Source organism: Panulirus ornatus, chromosome 37 (assembly GCF_036320965.1).
Source record: "Panulirus ornatus isolate Po-2019 chromosome 37, ASM3632096v1, whole genome shotgun sequence".
Classification (NCBI taxonomy): Eukaryota; Metazoa; Arthropoda; class Malacostraca; order Decapoda; family Palinuridae; genus Panulirus; species Panulirus ornatus.
Window position 1 is genome coordinate 16,310,433 of NC_092260.1, and position 24,578 is coordinate 16,335,010.

General features: G+C 37.9%; 1 protein-coding gene across 3 annotated transcripts in view; it reads right to left on the bottom strand.

Moving 5' to 3' along the window:
* The window catches only part of Su(dx) (Suppressor of deltex), a 71,489-nt gene that overhangs the window by 15,781 nt on the left and 31,130 nt on the right, over positions 1-24,578 (bottom strand). For all 3 annotated transcript variants that reach the window (XM_071683851.1, XM_071683852.1, XM_071683853.1), the window contains 8 exons: positions 22,862-23,053; positions 22,444-22,561; positions 15,396-15,487; positions 10,702-10,833; positions 8,313-8,402; positions 6,974-7,132; positions 4,309-4,468; positions 2,038-2,187 (listed from right to left, as the gene is read on the bottom strand). In XM_071683851.1, coding sequence (XP_071539952.1) covers positions 2,038-2,187; positions 4,309-4,468; positions 6,974-7,132; positions 8,313-8,402; positions 10,702-10,833; positions 15,396-15,487; positions 22,444-22,561; positions 22,862-23,053 — 1,093 coding nt within the window. The remainder of the gene's footprint in view (positions 1-2,037; positions 2,188-4,308; positions 4,469-6,973; positions 7,133-8,312; positions 8,403-10,701; positions 10,834-15,395; positions 15,488-22,443; positions 22,562-22,861; positions 23,054-24,578) is intronic.

A 24,578-nucleotide genomic window follows, 5' to 3' on the forward strand; every position in this document is an offset into this window, starting at 1 on the left:
AAAGAAACCTGGATGTTCTGGCTCTGAGTGAAATGAAGCTCAAGGGCAAAGGGGAAGAATGGTTTGGAGGAGTCTTGGGAGCAAAGTCAGTGGTTGGTGAGAGGACAAGAGCTAAGGAATGAGTAGCACTACTCCTGAAGTAGGAGTTGTGGGAGTGTGTAATAAGAGTGCAAGGAAGTAGATTCTAGATTGATATGGGTAAAACTGAAGGTGGATGGCAAGAGATGGGTGATTATTGGTACTTATCTACCTGGTCATAATAAAAAAGATCATGAGAGGCAAGTGTTTTGGGAGCAGCTGAGCGAGAGTGTCGTCAGTTTTGGTGCACAAGACTGGGTATTAGTGATGGGTGATTCTAATGTGAAGATGAGTAAAGTGGCAGTTGAGGGTATAATCTGTGCACATGGGGTATTCAGTGTTGTGAATGGAAATGATGAAGAGCTTGTGGATTTGTGTGTTGAAAAAAGGCTGGTGATTGGGAATACCTGGCTTAAAAAGAGAGATATACACAAGTATACATATGTGAGTGGAAGAGATGGTCAAAGGGCATTATCAATTGATAGTTACAGTTTTAATTGATAGTTATAGGCATATAAAAGACAGACTTTTGGATGTAAATGTATTGAGAGGGGCAGCTGGTGGGATGTCTGATCACTATCTTGTGGAGGCAAAGGTGAAGATTTGTAGAGGTTTTCAAAAAAGAGGAGAAAATGTAGGGGAGAAGAGAGTGGTGAGGGTAAGTGATCTTGGAAAGGAGACTTGTGTGAAGAAATACCAAGAAAGACTGAGTGTAGAATAGCAAAAAGTGAAAACAAATGAAGTGAGCAGAGGGGGTGAGGAATGGGATGTTTTTAGGGAAGCAATGGTGGCATATGCAAGAGATGCATGTGGCATAAGAAAAACGGGAGGCAGGCAAATTAGGAAAAGTAGAGAGTGATAAGATGAAGTAAATTTGTCAGTGAAAGAGAAAAGAGAGGCGTTTGGATGATACTTACAAAGAAGGAGTGCAAATGACCGGATGATATACAAGAGAAAGCAGCAGGAGGTCTAGAGGAAGGCACAAGGGCCAAAAAAGAGGGCAAATGAGTGTTTGAGTGAGAGAGTACCATTAAACTTTAGGGAGACTAAGAAGATGGGTAAGTGAAAGATACTTTAAAGGTTTGGTGCCTGAACATACAGATGGGAGTGAAATGTGCAAAAGGAAAGAGCAAATTGGAGCAATGTGGTATACAGATGACTGGATGATATATAAGAGAAAGCAGCAGGAGATCAAGAGGAAGGTGCAGGGTCGAAAAAGAGGGCAAATGAGAGTTCGGATGAGAGAGTACCATTAAACTTTAGGGAGACTAAGAAGATGGGTGAGTGAAAGATGCTTTGAAGGTTCAGTGCCTGAACATATAGATGGGCGTGAAATGTGCAAAGGAAAGAGCAAATTGGAGCGATGTGGTATACAGGTGATGACACACTGTAAGTGGGCTGAACCAGAGCATATGAAGCAGCTGGGGGAAATAAATGGGAAGGTTTGTGTGGCCTGGTTGTAGATAAAGGGTCTGGTTTTGATGTATTATACATGACTGTTATGAAGTGGATGTGAGCAAATGAGGGAAATTCTTCTTCTCTTCCTGGCCCTAACTTGCTAATGTGGGAAATGGCAAATACGCCCGAAAAAATATAGCTATACACATACATACACATGAGCAAATAAAATGAAAGGAAAATGTTCACAATCTTCAAAGCAAGGTGACAACAGCAGCACACCGCATGTCCTTATGTGAGGTTCAACCATGAAAAAATGTCAGCTTTGGGTTGTCAGTAGGAAATAGGTTTACAATGTTAGTGCAATGGTGGTCGACGACTGGTCAATGGTAGGCCTGAAATGAGCAACTGTTGTGAATACCTTACGGTGTTTCCTCACCAATATATTGAGGGTAAGCTGTACCATGACCCAAACACTCCAAGGGTATATCTCATTCTCATGGAACTGACTGTAGAGAAAACAGAATCTTAGTAGCATCATACCCTAATGAAGGTCCTTACCTCTATGTTGTTATCCCTAATCCAACAAAGAGAATTGTAAAATTCAGGATCAATTGACTCAAGGTCCTTCATGGTGAGCTTCTTATTGAGCATGCGCTTGTAGAATGGCATAGTGAATCCAGAATAGATGAACTTTCCATGATACAAGGCCTGAAATGAAAACAAATTTAAGGAATTACATGTGCATCACGAGCTTCAGCGATGGGTAAGTAAGAAAAGTGTGTGTGTGTGTGTGTGTGTGTGTGTGTGTGTGTGTGTGTGAATCATCTATTTGTATATCATTGGGAGAAAGTGCTAACAGATAAAGGCAGGGGTAAAAGAGCAAATGTTTGAATTACAGTAAAGGATGATTCACACTATTCATCATATTACCGTCACATCACATCATGTCACCATTCCATCATAATTTGTGTGTAATTGAATGCATCAGTTCACACCAAACGTCACATCATCACACAATCGGCACATATCACTTCCTTCACATCATATTTTCTTGGGTAGAATACTTTGACATGACATGATGTTGCCAGATATGGACAACCACTTCCAGAGCCTGTAAAATCTTTAAAGTGAAACTGCACACACCTTTAAAAAAATTCTTCTGTACTAGATTATTGCAAAAAATAACTGTAATAACGCAGTAAGTTTGATTACTCACCTTAAGCATAAAGCCAGTCTTTCTTTTAGTGGAAAAGCCTCCCAAAAAGTAGTGTTCTTCTTGAGAAGGTCTCTCTCTACTTTTTTTTAAAGTAGTTAAATCTAAATTTTGACATTCTGATTATTGAAAAAGTTTAACTTCATCATCTTCCAGATCCTTGTAAAGAGTCCAGTATTCACTTCTAGGGATAAACTCCTTTTCTTTATGTACCATTAGTGCAATTAATGCAAGTTTCTAAAACCCAAAATCTATGAGGTGCCTATTTGGAGGTTGAGCACGAACCGGATGGTGTGAATACACGGTGCAGTTGACAAAATGAAGACATGATGTGATGAATAGTGTGAATCAGTCTTAAGTCTGTCAAGGATACCCTCCTTGGCAAGAAAAATGGGAGAATGGTGGCTGAGAGGGTGGCAACATGCACAAGACATCAGACTAGGAAGAAGAAAAGTGTGTTTTTGAAATACTTGAAGAAGGAAAGGAATTTCTACACAAAATTTATGGACTTTAGGAAAGTGCGTACTTGGAGGTAACAGAGATGCTTTGAGAAAAATGCTATAAATAATGGTGTGGATGGAAAGTTATTGGATGTAGTGAGGAGTTTTTACTGGAAGAGTCTGGAATGTGTGCAAGTATGTGGGAAGGAGACTATCTGAAAGAAAAAGTCAGAATTTCTGACTTTTTGAGACCCTGACAGTGTCCAACTTAAGAGGAAAGCAACTGAAACTTTCATTATTCTACGAGGAGGGTAAAATATGGTTAGACGCTCTCATGTACATCAGAGCCCCTTTCTAAACATTCTGTTGTTCTATGGAGAACAAGGTATATGAATCCTATGCATCGTGAACCTGTCAAGCAACAAAACATATGTATCTTATTAAGACAACAGTAAAAGAATGGTATGAAATACATGGTAAAGAAAAAAAGCAGCAATATGTTCAGTCAGAATGAATTTGATAATGAGGCTAATGAAGCACCATCAAAAGCTCTCATAATGTGACACCTATAAAGTAACCCTGGATGTAGGTCTTTAGATGATTTCATACATCACAAAAATAAAAGCTCTGTTTAAATCAAGTCCAGAAGTGCAAAGCCTATGGGTAACAGATAAGGGTAAAAGTGCTGGCATACAGAGATTACCCTGTGATTGCTTTGGAGAGACTATCCAGTGATTGCTTTTAACAACTTTAGAGATAAATATATTCCATGGCCCTAAATAATGAAACTTTAAGGGCTGACAATGTGGTAGGAGAGATGAAAATTGAAAGTTCCTGATTTATGGTAATGAACTCTATCATGTTCATAATAAGACTATCCTTAGCAATTTAAAAGTTCGAAAGCATTTACTCTCAATGCAAGGAGGGTCATACCAAGTGGGTCTACAGCCAGAAAGTTGAAAAAGGATTCAAAAGAAGAAAATTACAATATGATAATTTTACACGTGATACATGACAAAAGGAGTTTTAGTATATCCAAAGAAATATCAGTGCAATTCAATGTCCAGTGATGTGAGGATATTTCTGCATAAGCCATGCTTCTTACATAAAAAGAAAATGGCTTCAATGGAGATGTGGAAAACAGAAATAAGGCTTTGTAGAGATTTATGTGCTTACCATTGCAATGAATCGACCGATGAACTTGAAATAAGTTAAATGGTCAGGATTGACTTCAGAGGCAGGGTTGATCTGCAGTGAGTAGTTATTCTTATTGGCATACTCAAACAAGCAGTACATGGGATTCAGAACCTCATGGGATAACTGGAAGAACCATTCTCTGTGGGATATAAAATCATCAAGGTAATAAAAGTATCATCATAAAGTCTATTACTACCAACTAAAACAAATTTTTACAAAAAGTAACTTTTGAAGTATGAAAATGTCTCTATGTAGCAGAGTCCTGCAAGCCCTAAGAGATATCCCAGACTTCTGGGGAATAGAGACCTCTTACCAACTGTCATCTGGAGAAGTAAATACCTCCAACCCTTCGTCAAACACATGAAAGGCAGTAACAGCATGGCTTGGCCTGGGTCAACCCTCCAACCATTCAATAACTTCCACTTAGCAATAACATCAATGCCCAAGATTGTTGGAAGAGATGCACTTCATTAATCTAGGAAAATAGACATTAAACCCCTTGGTGGTCACCGTCAATTAGATACAAAATTTCTGAAAAAGAGGGTCAAGGAAGGGCAAGAAACACAACAGAGAAAATTCTTAAAGGTCACTCGTGTTGGAAGAGATGCACACCATTACTTTAGGAATACAGACATCAACCCCTTGATGGTTACTGTCTTTTATATAAAAAAAATTTGAAGAAGAGGGATAAGAAAGAGCAAGGAACACAAGTGAGAAAATGCTCAAAGGGCACTATCCCAGAAAATAAGGGTTTTTCATATTGGTACTTCAAACACTAATATTTTCCTCCAGGGAAGTTTGTTCCAAACGCTTAAAAAACATACCAAAATGGGGGAGAAGTGTTAGAGAAAACTTCATCATCTGACCAGCCATAGCAAGAACACTACCTTAAAGTCATCTTGGGGCTTCTGACCTCATGGTGGCAACTCCAAGGTCAAGAGCAACCACTGAATCTAAAGAAAGATACTGATACTCTTAAAGCAAAAACAGACCTTCCAGAAAATCTCCTTCATGAGAAGAATCTTAAAAAAGACCACAGTAAAAACTACCTTCCCAAGTTCATGGCCTCGGACATACAGTTAAAATGGGTTCACAAAAATTAATCTTTTGGACCCTGCAGATGTGTTCCCTGCTATGAGGGGCTCTAAGATTCCTGGATACTAATGGATGTTTCTTTCAGAGGTACCATGCATATCATCAAAGATAAAGTAGCCAAAATCCAAGAAGCAGATTATGACATGCCATCAATCTAATGTACAGTAGAGAACACTGTTCTACAGTTTTCTATCCAACTTTTGGTCTTTGGTCTCTGACCCCCCTTACCATTCAACATGCATGCATGTCCTGTGCTAAATCACTTAACAGCAATTCCACTATCACACTGAAATGTATGCTCCTGCAACACTTTAAATAAACAAGGATAAGCATTGCATATATTTTCCATTTCCAAATGTTATTATAGCTACCTCATACACACTTCCTTTTTGTTACTAACAATAAACATCCAGTACATTTCACCGCGAGTACATAGTGGATCCTTTTAAATGTTTAGGTATTTCATTTTTATTATTCGTACTTGATTGCCTTTTCCTACATCAGTGAGGCAGCACCAGCAAACAGAAGACCCATCCACTCATATACACATGCACATACCTTATGGCATTTATTTAAGGTATTTCATATTATCTATAATACAAAAGCATTGCATATATTTTCCATTTCCAAATGTTATCATAGCTACCTCATAAACACTTCCTTTTTGTTACTAACAATAAACATCCAGTACATTTACCTGCGAGTACATATTGTATCCTTTTAAATGTTTAGGTATTTCATCTTTATTATTTGTACTTGATTGCCTTTTCCCACATCAACGAGGTAGCACCAGGAAACAGAAGAAAGACCCATCCACTCATATACACATGTAAATACATGCACATACCTTATGGCATTTACTTAAGGCATTTCATATTATCTATAAATTAGTTTATCAATTTGCTTAAATAAAATATGGAGAGAATGAGTGAGGAAAGGTTGACAATAAGGATATATTTGTCAGAAGGAGACAATTTGGAGATGGAAGGATGGAGTGAAAAACATCTTGAGCGACAGGCAGGAGAGTGAAAAGTGTGCACAGAATAGAGTGAATTGGAACAATGGAGTCAACGTGCCATCAATGGACTGAACAAGGGCATGTGAATTGTCTGTGGTAAATCATGGAAAGGTCTCTGGGGCCTGTATGTGTAAAGGGAGCTGTGGCTTTGGTGCATTACACATGACAGTCAGAGAATGAGTGTGAGTGGATGGGCCTTTTTTAATCCATTTCCTAGCGTTACCTCGCTGATGCAGGTGGCGATCAAGTATGAAATAAAAAAGTTTAAAATTTATGAACTTCATTATTTCTTTTGTATTTTCTATGTAAAATCACCCCATGACTTTAAGATTTAGAAACGTCAATTACATCAATGTGGGTCAGGAAGACCATGTCTACCTGTGTAACTTCAAAATATCAAGCCAAATACTTGGTCATAGTGTGTTCATTTTCATTATATGTCTTTCTGGTATGTAAACATACATCAACAGCAATCATGTAAACAAAATCAATCATTAACACTGGTCTTTGCGGACATTTAACTCATCTTACCTGGCAACTCCACCATAATCTAAACCATCCTCTCCCCTGAAGATAATGAAGAGCCGTCTCCTCAACTCATAAGCTGGTAGTCGCATCACTTGATGGAATGAGTCCTCGAACAGTGTTTGTCGAGTTACACTTATCTTGATATGACCCGTTACAGCGTTACTGTGGAATATATTATACTTTGAAATAATTACGTCCTTTCATTATATGTAATGGTTTAAACAAAGAAAACAAGGAGCATTTGCAAGAAGTCCTTCTATGACAAAATAAACCACATTTAGTATTTTTCTGTCATTTATAAACTTCAATTCCACTCAACCAACACAAATATGTGAAATTTCTCTAATTACTAACTTCATTTCTCACCTGAGTTAATGAATACTTATATATCTAAAAAAGTGTTTAGAACACTTATACACATATAAACAGTGTTATTGCTCAAATAATGATATCTCTTTATAAAGTTAATCGGAAATTGCCACTTCATACATTATAACAGTGTAAGGCATCTTACCAATATCAACTTGCAAACATCACATTTAAAACCTATCTCCAAACATTACTCTACAAATTCTATCCTGCTCTTCAGTGTGAGTATATACTCTACTATGTTATTTCTAATCTTTGGACTCATATTAGTCCAAATTTCATTCCATTCAGCAAAGACTCGTATTAGTCCAACTTTCATTCCATTCAACAATGACTCGTATTAGTCCAACTTTCATTCCATTCAACAATCAGACAAAGAAAGCTACCTTTTACAAAATATATTATGTCTTTTACAATACCATATCTTACTTAGACTCTGTATTTCTATATTCACACATCCCTTTACAACCCTTCTCAACTAGCAGGCTTACTTGAATTCTCTAAACCAGCAAACTTTCTAATCTGGATCCTTACTTCACAAGTATCAATTAAAGTTCGCTGCACCACAGAACTCACTCCATACTTGAAAAGTCACTTTTCCATTTCAGTGATTCCCTTATGTGTAATTATGCTATCCATCTATCTATATTTCTGATGCCAGTTCCCTTTGGGAACTATCTCAAAGGGGTGGCCACGGCAAGAGAGTCTCCATAATTGGTGAACTCTACTGCCACTTCTTAGCCTTCAGTTCCTCACCCTTAACAGGCCGACGGCAGGAGTTAACTCTCGTGCAGTGTTTTCAGAGGCTCCTACTTAATGTTCCTACCAATCACTTCTACCTAATGTGTCCATCTAATTTTCCTGCCTAATATGGGAGCATAAGGCAGATCAGCAGTTATGCAATATACATAAATAAAGTTGCAAGAACACAGGATATAGAATATACATGATCTATGTATTGTTTGTTTCTTACCTGTGACACAAGTAACGGAACTGCCCCAACTTCCACCTAAAGGACCGTTCATACACCATTGGTATACCATACTGCCCCCGGCTTGCATTGCTAGAAGGTAAGAGAAATACAGAACTGAATGTTTAATTCAATCTCAGTCATTCAATTAGGTGAAGCATATACATTTAGCAAACAAAATAAGATATTACCAATTCAGAGGAGCAGCCAGAATAAGAAATCATGAAACCTGTACATAACTTTTTTGGGACAGTGGAATTCTTAAAGAAATAAAACATAAAAAAAGCCACATATCAGGGTCTCAATATCCGAAAACACTGCAGTGACACTATTACTAATGCTGTTACAGTAACATCTCTCACAAAAGTGCTGGAAAAAATCTGAAAACACAAAATCTATAACAAAATGTACTATAAATATCATTAACCATCCGCTAAATCACTGCAACTATCACACAATGGTATGACTAGAGACTGTGGCTACCTCTTCTCAACTCTTTTCCTGCTCTGTTCTGATATAAGGTTTCTTAAACAGACTACTGTGATCCTCATTAGAGCTTATGGTTGCTGCCCTCATTTGAAATTCAAACTAGTGTTTGATTCCAATAATTACCCATAGAAGTCACTAGAATTCTCCCAACATATTTGGAAAAAAGAAAGATGCCTCAGTAACATATTTTGACACAAAGGGTGTATGTACTTTTTTCTTTATATGTGGCTCTAGTCATGGACAAAGGTCCACATCAAGGCTGGGTCTAAAGTGTGGGGAGAGGTAATGAAAGGGAGAAATATGAAGATGAAAAATATTTCAAGAATAACTCAAGAAATGGACAACCTGATCTTTAAAAAGGGACAGGTCTTACATGTCAGGAAAGACATGATTGAGTATAGTGTTCCAAAACTTTTAGGTGTTAAGAAACAAATATCAAAACAGCCTACCGCTGAGTTGTCAATGGCCAAGCAGTAATTTTCTGAAACGGTAACTTTCCAACTAATACACAGTCAAGCTAATGGCAGGGGCACACAAGCAGTCAGCACCCATAAGCAAAATCCCAAGTAATGCATATTGAAGAAAGGAAAAGAACTATTAGTGCAGCATACAGCAAAAGGATCAAATTGTGAGGTAAAACTGGAAAAGCTGACAAATCAAACTGCTTTAAACACTTTCTAGTAATTATGTAGAACTCAGATCTCCCCAGATGTGAGAGCAGTACTCAATACATGATAAATTGATCCTTTGTACAAATGGAGCAACTGTTCATAAGAGAGGAATTTAGGAGGACTAAACTAGACAAGGCATCTCAGTTTTGGTCATCACACCTCGAGAAGAAAAAAGAGCTCATAGAAAAGGTCCACAGGAAGGCAACAACAACGGCACCAGAATTAAGACAGTTATGCAGTATGGAAAGGCTGGTGGTTTTAAATTCACACACCTTGGGAGACAGAAGAGTGAAGGGTGACATGATCATAACCTGTTCACCCTGCTCATAGCCTGTAAGTTTTTACGAGAGATCAATGAAGTGGTCAGTGGACAGTACTTAAATTTTGAGAGATGCAGGGACAGATGAACCAGATCATAACATGAAACTGAGCGAGAAACTTCTAAATAAGGATGTAAAGATATACCTTTATAGTACGAGTAGTGGATGAGTGGAACAGACTGACTGAGGACATGCTTAATGCTTACAGCAAACATAAATTCATGGGGTTGTATAACAGTAAAAAGTATTCAAGTGATGGGGCATCATGACTAAAACTATCTACCTGTGCAGTACAAATAGGTAATTACAAATTACAAAATCTTACCAATATCCACTGAATATTTCTTACCTGTATCTACCATGGACTTAACAAAAACACATAAATCATATGAATCAACAGAATGTAGCCTTAGCTACTTGAAAGGTAAAGAACAGACCACAAGCTCAAGTCTCTAGATAAAACATTAGTATATCACACTGACACATATAGACTTTACCTTCAAGAGTTACTTCCCCTGTTCCTGAATTTCTTTCACTTTGATTCCAATACTTATTCAATTAGTCTTGGACACAATCATTCAGCCAAACACTTTTCAAAATGTAAACTTTGACCACTTACAGTGTAATCTGTTTTTTCTTGAACAAAGTAAATATGAATTCACTGGGCTCTTTTACTCATAAATTAACCTTTGACACTTTTTTTGAACAAAATATTAATGAAATCCAATAGATGTTAGATGAAAATTTACAAACTCTTACTGTCTCTTACAAAGTGTTCAGTTTCAAAAAAACAGCTGATGATTGTCTGCAGTGTATTAATGGCTATTCAGTTATTGTGAATAATAATTATCATTATAATTCGTTTACTGTAAATCTAAATCACCTTATAAGATACAATCAAGACTCACGTACATCTGCTTTGCTCCAGGGCGTGGATCCTGGAAAGTCGTTTGTCGTGTATTATGGTCAACAAAATACTGTCGACCATCATCTGTGAGACGCATTTCCCATCCAGTTGGCAAGGCCTCCTCCTCTAGAACCATGCTATGAAAAAAAAGTACTTTAACTTTCCAGTTATAAAAATACATCTTTACAACTTAAAAACTTGAATTTTTTATAACATTTCAATCATCCTGTCACATCAAACCTCAATGCCATTTGCGTTTACACAGGCTGGATCATGTGCATACAGCTTCACAGGTTAGAATATCCTCAACTTAAATCCAGGGTTCCAATGAAGAACAAAGGCTTTCACATTAATAACAGAGCTTTTCAGGTATCCAATATCCACATTAAACCGCACCTGCATCAAGCACGACTAAATGTCTCAATCTGCCTTTCCATTCCTAAATAGAATATGAATCAACTGCACATGTTTAAACATCATTCCTATGGCAAAATATACTGTTTTAAATATTTCACTTCCCTTATCTGTCTATCTCCTCTGCAGTCAACTTTTCTTCTAACATCTACCAAAATGACACATATCTTCAACATAGCATGTGCACATGACATTTTTCTTTTCCTGAACTGCCTCTCCTTGTTCAGAAAGGTAGTGTATGGAACAGATGAACAACTTCCCCATCTGCACACGCCCACTCAAAAGCTGCTATGCACATACAAATGCAAGGGTCTTTAGAAAGGTCGTGGGTTAATTACAAATACAATAATGCTACCTCGCTAACGTGAGAAATGGCAAGTAGTATGAAAAAAAATATTGGCGGAATGCGTGCATAGTGCCATTGTACAAAGGCAAAGGGGATAAGAGTGAGTGCTCAAATTACAGAGGTATAAGTTTGTTGAGTATTCCTGGTAAATCATATGGGAGGGTACTGACTGAGAGGGTGAAGGCATGTACAGAGCATCAGATTGGGGAAGAGCAGTGTGGTTTCAGAAGTGGTAGAGGATGTGTGGATCAGGTGTTTGCTTTGAAGAATGTATGTGAGAAATACTTAGAAAAGCAAATGGATTTGTATGTAGCATTTATGGATCTGGAGAAGGCATATGATAGAGTTGATAGAGATGCTCTGTGGAAGGTATTACGAATATATGGTGTGGGAGGCAAGTTGTTAGAAGCAGTGAAAAGTTTTTATCGAGGATGTAAGGCATGTGTACGTGTAGGAAGAGAGGAAAGTAATTGGTTCTCAGTGAATGTAGGTTTGCGGCAGGGGTGTGTGATGTCTCCATGGTTGTTTAATTTGTTTATAGATGGGGTTGTTAGGGATGTAAATGCAGGAGTTTTGGAAAGAGCGGCAAGTATGAAGTCTGTTGGGGATGAGAGAGCTTGGAATGTGAGTCAGTTGTTGTTCGCTGATGATACAGCGCTGGTGGCTGATTCATGTGAGAAACTGCAGAAGCTGGTGACTGAGTTTGGTAAAGTGTGTGAAAGAAGAAAGTTAAGAGTAAATGTGAATAAGAGCAAGGTTATTAGGTACAGTAGGGTTGAGGGTCAAGTCAATTGGGAGGTAAGTTTGAATGGAGAAAAACTGGAGGAAGTAAAGTGTTTTAGATATCTGGGAGTGGATCTGGCAGCGGATGGAACCATGGAAGCGGAAGTGGATCATAGGGTGGGGGGGGGGGGGCGAAAATCCTGGGAGCCTTGAAGAATGTGTGGAAGTCAAGAACATTATCTCGGAAAGCAAAAATGGGTATGTTTGAAGGAATAGTGGTTCCAACAATGTTGTATGGTTGCGAGGCGTGGGCTATGGATAGAGTTGTGCGCAGGAGGAAGGATGTGCTGGAAATGAGATGTTTGAGGACAATGTGTGGTGTGAGGTGATTTGATCGAGTAAGTAACGTAAGGGTAAGAGAGATGTGTGGAAATAAAAAGAGCGTGGTTGAGAGAGCAGAAGAGGGTGTTTTGAAATGGTTTGGGAACATGGAGAGAATGAGTGAGGAAAGATTGACCAAGAGGATATATGTGTCGGAGGTGGAGGGAACGAGGAGAAGTGGGAGACCAAATTGGAGGTGGAAAGATGGAGTGAAAAAGATTTTGTGTGATCGGGGCCTGAACATGCAGGAGTGTGAAAGGAGGGCAAGGAATAGAGTGAATTGGATCGATGTGGTATACCGGGGTTGACGTGCTGTCAGTGGATTGAATCAGGGCATGTGAAGCGTCTGGGGTAAACCATGGAAAGCTGTGTAGGTATGTATATTTGCGTATGGACGTATGTATATACATGTGTATAGGGGTGGGTTGGACCATTTCTTTCGTCTGTTTCCTTGCGCTACCTCGCAAACGCGGGAGACAGCGACAAAGCAAAAAAAATATATATATATATATATATATATATATATATATATATATATATATATATATATATATATATGTGTGTGTATATATATATATATATATATATATATATATATATATATATATATATATATATAGCGCTGCCTCGCTAACGTGGGAGACAGCGACAAAGTATAATAAATAAAAAAATATATATATATTTTTTCCCTGGGGATAGGGGAGAAAGAATACTTCCCACGTATTCCCTGCGTGTCGTAGAAGGCGACTAAAAGGGAAGGGAGCGGGGGGCTGGAAATCCTCCCCTCTCGTTTTTTTTTTTTAATTTTCCAAAAGAAGGAGCAGAGAAGAGGGCCAGGTGAGGATATTCCCTCAAAGGCCCAGTCCTCTGTTCTTAACGCTACCTCGCTATCGCGGGAAATGGCGAATAGTATGAAAAAAAAAAAAAAAAAATATATATATATATATATACATGCACATACATATACACATATACATATAGATAAACAGACATATACATATATGTTATCTTCTTTTATTATACTTAGCTGCCATCTCCCGCATTAGTGAGGTAGTGCAAGGAAACAGATGAGGAATGACCCACCCCACCCACGTACACATGTACATACATAAATGCCCACATATGCACATATACATACTTATACACTGCAACATATACATACATATACATATATACACAAGTACATATCCATACTTGCTGCCTTCTTACATTCCTATCGCTACCCCACTACACTCAAAAGTGCATCCCCCCCAGTGAGGCAGCGCCAGGAGAAAAAAAAAAAAGGCCACATTCGTTCACGCTCAGACTCTAACTATCATGTGTAATGCACTGAAACTACAGCTCCCTTTTCACATCCAGGCCCCACAGACCAACCATTGTTTACCCCAGACACTTCACATGCTCTGGTTTAATCCACTGACAGTACGTCGACCCCAGTATACCACATCATTCCAATTCACTCTATTCCTTGCATGCCTTTCACCCTCCTATATGTACATACATATATGTACATGTACACGTACATATTCATGCTTGCTCACCCTCATCTATTCCCATTGCCACCCTGCCCCACAGAAAACAGCACTGCCACCCCTTGCATCAGCGAGGTAGCACCAAGAAACGAACGAAACAATGTCACATTCGCTCACACTCATTTTCTAGCTGTCACCTGTAATGCACCAAAACCAATGTCCCTATACACATCCAGGCCCCACAGACCTTTTCATGGCTTACTCTGGAAGTTTCATATGTCCTGGTTCAGTTCAATGACTGCAAAACAACGCTATTATACCGCATCGTTCCAATATAATTATATTTGCAGCAAATGGAACCATGGAATCAGAAATGAGTCATAGGGAAGGTAAGGGGGCAAAAATTCTGGAAGTACTGATGAATTTGTGGAAGGAGTCATTATCAGGGAGGGCAAAAATGGTTATGTTTAAAGGTACAGTATCCCTAACAATATTGTAAAGATGTGAGGCATGGGCATTAGATGAGGATGTGTGGAGGAAACTGGATGTGATGATAGAGAAATATTTGAGGAAAATGTGTGATGTGAGTTGGTCTGACTAAGTAATAAAAGGGTCAGAGAGGTGTGATCATAAAAAGAGTATGGTTGAAAGAGCTGATGATGTTGTAGTGAAATGGTAAGGACATATAACGAGAATGAGAGAGGGAAGGCTGACAAAGAGGATACATGCGTCAAAACTAGAGGTAGTGGACAAGAATGGAGAGACCAAATTGGAGATGGTACTATGGTGTGAAAAATATTTTGAGTGACATGCAGGAGGGTGAAATGGGTGCTAGGAACAGAGTGAAATGGAATAATGTGGTATAGGGGATAGGGGAGAAAGAATACTTCCCACGTATTCCCTGCATGTCGTAGAAGGCGACTAAAAGGGAAGGGAGCGGGGGGGCTGGAAATCCTCCCTTCTCGGTTTTTTTTTAATTTTCCAAAAGAAGGGACAGAAAGAGGGTCAGGTGTGGATATTCCCTCAAAGGTCCAGTCCTCTGTTCTTAACGCAACCTCGCTAATGCGGGAGATGGCGAATAGTATGAAAGAAAGAAGACAAGGGTCAAAATGCTGTCAATGGACTATGCCAGGGAATATGAAGCAGCCACAGGAACCATGGAAAAGTCTGTGGGGCGTAGTTGTGGATAGGGGGATCTAAAACTGCTCATCTTCCTAATATACTTTCCTTTTTACTATAATATTAAAGGTGTCTAGACTGAATGTTGATTTAAGTGCTGTTCATCATATATATATATATATATATATATATATATATATATATATATATATATCCCTGTACTAATAATCATTGAGCCACTTACCCTTGTGTTCGAGGATCATCCCATTGAGTTGTTCTGTTACGATGGTTCACAAAGTAAATTCTACCATTTGGCTCCTGTCGCTTCTCCCATCCCTGTAATCAAATGAAGCAAAAGAGGATATTAATAATGAAGTAATTTGAACTTATCAAAGATTTTCAAAGAATTCACAATATTAAGGAGGCAGTAAAAACTAAAATTTTTACTGGTGACTACTGCTCCACTTTCTATTAAGTGGGGGAGCAGCCTCCTAAGGGGTACTGATTAGTTGAAATGGGCTAGATAGCCAAATGAAGAAAATCTCTACTGGTGGGAAAAAAAAAACACTATTTGGCCTTAATCGAAACCAATTGTTTACATCTTACTTGAAAAATCTTAAAATGTTTTCTTACAGAAATTCATATTCAATCTTTATCATATCAACAAACATGCTAAGAAAATAATCTAACAAAACCAAATGGGAAGACACTTTTTTCAGGTAGCACTGAACTGTTTTCAAGCCCTTCTCAGGTCAGTCCTATAATTTTTTGATATAATCTTCATTCAACTTTGGAGAAAACATGAAAATACAGTATTAAGTATCTTCCCTTGCTAAGATTGGAAAGGCAATGAGGTATAAAAAAATGTGATTCTAACAGCATTTATAAAATACCCTCAAAAGCCTAAAACTGTTTTTCTGTGGACAGATTACTTCATCTTTATGTCCAAGTTAGAAAACCAGCATGAAGTCTTTTGTTAATATTCAATTGCAATTCTTACCTTTCCATGGGAGCTTTAGAAACAAATAAATAACAACCTCTTCATATATCAGTTCTTTAGCTGTCACCTAAATGTTGAGTGATCGGTAAGGATATTCAATATATGTATGGATCATGGCGAAGTGCCTGAGGATTGGCAGAAAGGATGCATAATGCCACTGTACAAAGGCAAAGGAGACAAAGGTGAGTTTTCAAGCTACAAAGGCACAAGTTTGTTGAGTATTCCAGGGAAATTATATGGGAGGGTATTGACTGAGAGGGTGAAGGCATGTACAGAGCATCAGACTAGGGAAGAGCAGTGTGGTTCCAGAAGTGGTAGAGGATGTATGAATCAGGTGTTTGCTTTGAAGAATGTATATGAGAAATACTTGGAAAAACAGACTGACATGTATGTAGCATTTATGGATCTGGAGAAGACATATCATAGGGTTGATAGAGATGTTTTGTGGAAGGTTTTAAGAGTACATGGTGTGGGAGGTAAGTTGCTAGAAAGTGAAAAGTTTTTAAAAAGGATGTAAGGCATGTGTACGAGTAGGAAGAGAGGAGATTGATTGGTTCCCAGTGAATGTCAGTCTGCAGCGAGGGTGTGTTATGTCCCCATGATTGTTTAATTCGTTTATGGAGTTTTGGAGAGGGGCGAGTATGCACTCTGTCGGGGATGAGAGGGCTTGGGAAGTGAGTCAGCTGTTGTTCACTGATGATACAGCTCTAGCAGCTGATTCGTGAGAGAAACTGCAGAGGTTGGAGATGGAGTTTGAAAAAGTATGTCAAAGGAGAAAGTTGAGAGTAAATGTGAATGAGAGTAAGGTCATTAGGTTCAGAAGGGTTGAGGGACAAGTTAATTGGGAGGTAAGTTTGAATGGAGAAAAATCGGAGTGAAGTGTTTTAGATATCTGAGAGTGGCTTAAAAGCAGATGAAACAATGGAAGCAGAAGTGAGTCACAGGGTGGGGGAGGGGTTGAAGGTTCTGGAAGTGATGAAGAATGTGTGGAAGGAGAGAACGTTAGCTAGGTGACCAAAGTGGGTATGTTTGTACGAATAGTAGTTCCAACAATGTTATATGGTTGCAAGGCATGGGCTTCAGATAGGGTTGTACGGAGGAAGGTGGATGTGTTGGAAATGAAATGTTTGACCATGTGATGTGAGGTGGTTTGTTTGAGTAAGTAATGAAAGGGTAAGGGAGATGTGACTGTATGTTGAAATGGTTTGCATATATGGAGGGAATGAGTGAGGAAAGATTGACAAAGAGGATATATGTGTCAGAGATGGAGGGAGCAAGGAGAAGTGGGAGGCCAAATTGGAAGTGGAAGGATGGAGTGAAAAAGATTTTGAGCAATCAGAGCCTGAACATACTGGAGGTTGAGAGGTGTGCATGGAACAGAGTGAATTGGAATGATGTGGCATGTGCTGTTAATGGATTGAACCATGGCATGTGAAGTGTCGGGTAAATCATGGAAAGTTTTATGGGGCCTGGGTGTGGGAAGGGAGCTGTGGTTTCGGTGTGCATGTACATATATGTATATGTCTGTGTATGTATATGTGTGTATATGTTGAAATGTATAGTTATGTAAATGTGCATGTGTGGGCATTTATGCATATACATGTGTATGTGGGTGGGTTGGGCCATTCTTTCGTGATTAAGTATAATAAATAAATAAAGTATATGGTGTTAATGGGATGGCCTTGATTAGGGCTTCAGCTGCCCATGCTGTCTAAGCTTAAACAAAAAAAGAAAAAAAAATCAAAGCACTACAGCACTTGTAGAAAAAGAAAAGACCTCTAATAAAGGTGATAGCTACATTAAAAGACCCTATAAGAATCTGCAAATTGCTGATTAACCAATATAAGTCTATATCAAGTGCTAGGATGAAGAAATTAATATTGAAATATTTGATAATCATCAAGAGCATGCACTTATTGATATTAATATATCAGAAGAAGATACGATTGAAGCAAATGATCAACTTGAGCTGAATTCAGTATCAAAGCCTGGTGAATCCCAGCAATATCTTTAAGTGATGCAAAGCAACAGGAGCCAAACCTCTCACAATGTTGCAGAGACAAAGTACTGACCAATCCAGCACAGCAGGTACATACAGAATGGCATTCATAACACCAATACACAGAGGGGGATTGAAATTGTTACCAAAACAATATACAGACTAGTCAGCCAGCCTCTATCATACATAATAATAAAGTATTAGAGATAATAATATAGAAACACATAATGGAAAATCCTACAAACAACCAACTCATAAATGAAGGCCATAACAATTTTACAACTTTAACAGCACACAAACTCAATTACTAGCTTACTATAATGATATACATGAAACTAATGAGAGGGACAAGAAAAGACACTTCTTAACTTTACAAAAGCATTTGATAATATAAATTATGGAGTACTACTAGACAAAGCAACACATAACATTAAAGGAAATGGGGAAAACAGATAAAAGAATTTCAAACCAAAAGAAAGCTCAAAATAGCTGCAGATGAAAACTTGTCTGGATGGAGCATTTTTGGGTATACTGCAAGGAACAGCATTAGCCTTAATGCTCTTTGTAATCATGATATCTGACTGATAAGAATGTAAAAGAGTATTGTCAGATTCTCTGCAAATGACATGAGACTAAAACAGCAGAAAATGAAGATGATCAAAGGAGAATGAAAAGAAATCTGATGGGTGGAAGAAAATATTTAATAGAATCAAATGAAGAGAAATAAAAAAATAAGTCACACAACAATTAACACTTGCAGTGCCTGCATACAAATGCCACAGGAAAAGAAATAGGGAGTAGAGTGAATGTTAAGGATTTTTCTTTTTCTTTCTTTCAAACTATTCGCCATTTCCCGTGTTAGCGAGGTAGCGTTAAGAACAGAGGACTGGACCTTTAAGGGAATATCCTCACCTGGCCCACTTCTCTGTTCCTTCTTTTGGAAAATTAAAAAAAATGAGAGGGGAGGATTTCCAGCCACCCGCTCCCTCCCCTTTTAGTCGCCTTCTACGACATGCAAGGAATACATGGGAAGTATTCTTTATAAAAAAAAGACTTGAATTTGAAGAGCATGCTGATCAGATAATGCTCTCAAGCCAATATGAATGGGGTGATCTAAGAACTTTTGGAATAAGACAGAAAACTAAAGACGAAAATGTTTAATGTTTATACGAAATGTGCAACTAAAGATTTTGTAATATTTTCAGTTAAGCAGAGTGAAATAAACAAATAAGAGAATTAATATACACCTTAAAAGTACAATTTTCAAACTAAAAAATATCACCTACAACAAAAGATTGAAAGAACCCGAACTTTTTAAGCTAAAAAGACATAAAAAAGATTTATAATAATATAGGCATGGCAACAAATACAAGGCTTATACGAGGCAACAACTTAAAGCAAAATAACAGGGTAGATACAAAGTCATCACATCAGGTGTAATATTGGGAAGTGTACTGTAAAGAAACATGACGAAAATATACAAATAACCAGCAATGAAGCCAAGATGCTTATTCAATGCAATACCAGGTAAACTAAAAAAAACTTACATGGAAGGACTATCAAAAACATTCAGAAGAAGACTACACTCATGGATGAATACTGGACCAACCTCAAATAGAGAACTATGACAGAGGAGTGGCCACTAAAAAAAATAGCATGGAACAATAAGTAAGATATATGACAAGTAACAGGGTGGCAAGTGAGAGAAACAGTGTTATCCACCAAGCAAGTGGTGCAGTGAGCAGCATGTGCTAACCATGTCATCATGGTAAATCTTGTCATAGGTAACCACCCTATGACTCACTGCATCCCCTGCTATGTCCACTCCCAGACACATAAATACCACTTCCTCCAGTCCTTCCCATTCAAACTTACATTTCAACAATCTTGTCTTATATCGCTGCTGCACTCATTACATTACTTCTGTTCACATATATTCTGATCCTTTTCCTTTCACACATTCTCCCAAATTCTGTCCTCAGCCATGTCATCTACAAACAGCAAATGATTCACCTCCCATGCCCCCATACCCCTACTACATAGTACATCTGCCTTTCTACAACCTTTGTATTCACCTCCGTCACTATTCTGCCCATACTCAAAACATAAAATCACTGTGATATCAAATACCCTTGATGCAGACACATCCTCATAAGGAAGTATATGTCCTCCTTCCTTCCTACTCATACTTCAAGTAAAAATTACACTATACAATCATAGCACCTTCCACTTACTCTCTCAGTCAACCCTATCATGTGCTTTCTCCAGATCCATAAATGCCACAAACACATTAATCACTCCAAGTATATTTTCATAATTTTTTCAAAGTAAACAATTGGTCCCCACATCCTCTACTTCTTCCAAAGTCGTGCTGCTCCTTCCCACTCAGATTCTATATGCATCCCACCAACCTCTCAATCCCCAATTTCCTATACACCTTTCCAGGTGTGCTCATTGGACTTTTACATCTGTAATTCAAGCATCAAATTTGTTCTCACTGCCTTTGTATAAGGGTACTATACAAGCATTCTGCCAGTTCTCAGGCACCTCAACATGGAATATACCAAAAGATAAAAAATATTCACGAGCCTTGCATGAAAAACTGAAAGATTATTCAATATATTACTACATGAAATATGAAACATGCATAGGACAATGACAAATATTTCTAAGAAACCTAGGTAATTCATCAAAAACAGTTCCTAACTGAAATCAAGATTCACAATTACACAAAATGCATAAAAGGACAGAAAAATGTAATCTTAATATATGAAAAACACTCTCTCAAAGGTGGCATCCTACAAACATGAAATATTCTCTGAAAAAATCTGGATTAAGAACCTCTAAACTTCTGTTTGTCTGGTGGAGAACACGGGTTTCCCCCACCCAATGTCATGCTTTCAAACCAGATGGTGACCACTTGCCCATTCTGGGCCTGCACTTGGCCAATAAGAGACCATCGTAGAAATGATGTCACTGGCTCTCAGCTACAGAAAACTCGCTTGATGCAGAAGCAGTCACAGTTCATAAAGGTTTAGTTTTATGGAAAAACGTGAAAGGACAGAAAGGTAAAGCACAGACCAGAAACAAATGCTTGTGGGACCCTGCCTCAAAGTAAAAATGTTTTAAAACTTCCTGTTCTGCCATGGTGGTGTGTTAAAGTGAGTGTCTGCAGGCCCCCTTGCTGACATCTCAGAATATCAAAGGAGCAAGAGGAAGGAGGAAGGAAGGAGCAAGGAGTGGAGTCCTGAACGTGGCAAGCAATTTTGAAAATAGCAGATGGAAATTCTGTCTCATACAACGTGTGTGCAATGCTTGTGTAATGCACCAAAACCACAGCTCCCTATCTAGAAAGATCTGTGAGTCCTGGTTATGGATAGGGAACTGTGGTTTCGGTGCATGGATGTAAGTGGATGCAGTCTGTCTTTGTCCATTCCTAGAGCTACCTCACTAACGTGAGAACGGCAATCAAGCATGAAAAAACAAACAATGCATGTCACAGATGATCATGTGACATCATATCATGTAGATAACAGTCTGGATATCCTAACAACTGAACAAGTGAATAACTGTAATAAAGATTTCTTAAATCTAACTATGAACTGCTACAATGATTACACTTCACTGTCACTCATCTATTCACTAGACTTCCCTGGTGCACCACCTGTACCATGGGTAGTAAATGGTATCAGGACAAAGCAACACAGGCAAATCCTTCAGGCTGAAAAGGATGATACTAAGGGCTGAAAAGGATGATACTAAGGAAAACAGTGATGTGAGGGTGGAGTGAGAAGGCCAACTGAGATATGCGATTTGATTTATGGATGGTGAACTTAGAAAACAATTTAATACATTGGTGCAAAAAACCTACACTTAAATGACAAATGTTACAGTTGATCATTAACCATCAAAGTAAATATGTTACAGTTCAAGGATTAAGTAAGCATCCTCTGTATGAGGCAGCACCAATTCGTTTATCATACATGCTCAAGACAGTAGTTTCTCTGGCTAGTTTTAAAATAAAGATAATAAGTCTATTAAGAGAGTCTGGTGACTATCCATTCAATGGGATTTATTCTTCTCCTAAAGATAATTCACAATCATGTTTGTATTGCTCAAAGATCCAGTTCATTGCATTTTGAAATAGTTCATATGAATGTCAAAAATGGCTCAATCCTCTGTTCTTAATTAATGCTACCTCACTAATGTGGGAAATGGTGAATATGTATGAAAAATAAATGTCAAAAGAGAGAAAATGGAGGATATAAGATGAAATAAGGATCTCCAACCTACAGAAGGCAAGGGTCCAAGTGGATCATTGTCTGTTTCTTGGTTCTGAGTTGGGTAAAGGAACCGTTGAGAACTTAGCTGAGCGATGTGTTGCCGCTCACCTTGCCATTCTTCATATTGCCTGAAAAAGTTGACACTGATCAAATATATTACACCAGAATTTCATCCATTCAACAAATATGTTCCAACAATTTAATCTTTTCAAATTCTATCAGATATTAACATGCATAAGCTGGCACATACGCAATGTACACTTTTTTTTTATCTAATAAGCTTCCCTTTCCTGACTCAGCAAAGAAACAACAGGAATTGAGCCCTCTAGGCAAAACTTTTTAGTAGGCTCCTTTCCTATTCAGTAGCATTCTTTCTTCCCTATCCCTCCCACAATATATTAAGATCAAAACACAAAAGAAATGCTAACCTAATATTTTCTACCGTTGGTCGTTGCCATGTGGTGGTTCGTGTGTTATGATCAACATAATAAACTCGTCCCCGAGGATCTCTACGTGCCTCCCAACCTGTGGGCAGAGGCTTGGGTCTCTCCCAGGTGGTAGATCGAGTTGTGTGGTCTACATAGTACCGCCTGCCAAACTGGTCATAACGCATTTCCCACCTGAAAATGCATTTAAATATTCAAGCTGATCTGAATGGTAAATTAGTTATTTGATATGGACAATAACACAGCTTTAAGATGGACTAAGCATAATGGCAAGCAGAAGTATTCTTTGGCCATTAGATTATTACAGTTCATATTTATGTTACAAAAGACTAAGGCAAGGTAAGAACTACATGATGTCAGTTTCTTTCCTTTTTTGTGAAAAATAGATCTGAAAAGAAAACCATGTCTTTCACCTATTTTCTCACAAATTATACTGATATAAAACTGTTAATTCATATAATAGAATAAAGCCTACTGAATAGAACTGCATAGATAAAATATATGAAAAGTATAATTTACCATAGTTATCAATTACATATCGAATGTTTATAGCTAAAAGTTTTGAACCAAGATTCTTTGAAGACTGATGAATGACCCAGCCCTGGTTATGGGTCAAGCATCAGCCACCACAGTGCTCTGTGAACACAGCAACAAAAATTATGAAAGCTAAATCTTTTGTTACATAGATTATTTATTATGCAGATTTGTCTATCAACATCAGATGCCTTTGTCAGCAAATTGTTAGCATAACCCACTAAAGTCAACTCCATAACTCAACATCACAGCCCCAAAGTTTCAAAATGTCAAGGACCAAGAATAGCAAGGTGTTCTCCTTTTTATATCAGTCTTGATATTCAATACAACATGAAGAGAATACGAGATGTTGATATACACCATCACCTCAGCATCATCTAAAGTACTGAAATGTTTACATTCTCCTTCTATAGAAGGGACTCCTGAGGCAAGAAGGAAAGGTAAGGTATTTTATATCAAAACTAATGAAAATAGAAATAATGATACACTAAATACCTGAGCATCATCTACAGTACTAAATTATCTATCTTCTCCATAGAAGGAACTGATGGGGCAGGAAGGTAAGGTTTTCAACTTCAGGAGGCCTTTAAAGCTAAAAAGACATTCTTGGAGACCGCTGGCAAGCTACTAATTCACTATCTCTGAGAAAATCATCTATATATTTCTTCAATTATCGTTTTCTACCCTTGCACCTGATATCTACACAAAATTTCACTTTACTGAATTCACCTAAATAACCAAAGTCAAAACAATCAAGGAAAATTTTAATGCAACTGATAAAAAACATCATTAAAACCACAAAGGTTATGATAATCACCAAGTTTTCCATGCACAAACAATGCATAGAGATTTTGGCATTTTCATCCAACATAATACACAAATACAATACACTTCCCCCTTTCAGAAACACAAAAATATTATTTCCATAATACAAATCTTTGCAGAAACACAGTATGCATTTGACCTAAAAGCAGGACAAGTCAAAAGAGAGCTCATGTCATGTCATTACCAGAATTGAGATGACTACCTAATGGAAATGAGTAAAAGCAATTTCGCACCACAGTGGGTAGCCCTAATCAACTCATTCCTGATCAGAGTTTTAGAATCTGGCTGTGTGTGAAATAAATCAACACTTCATTTCAGTATCATTTCTCTAGTTCAACCA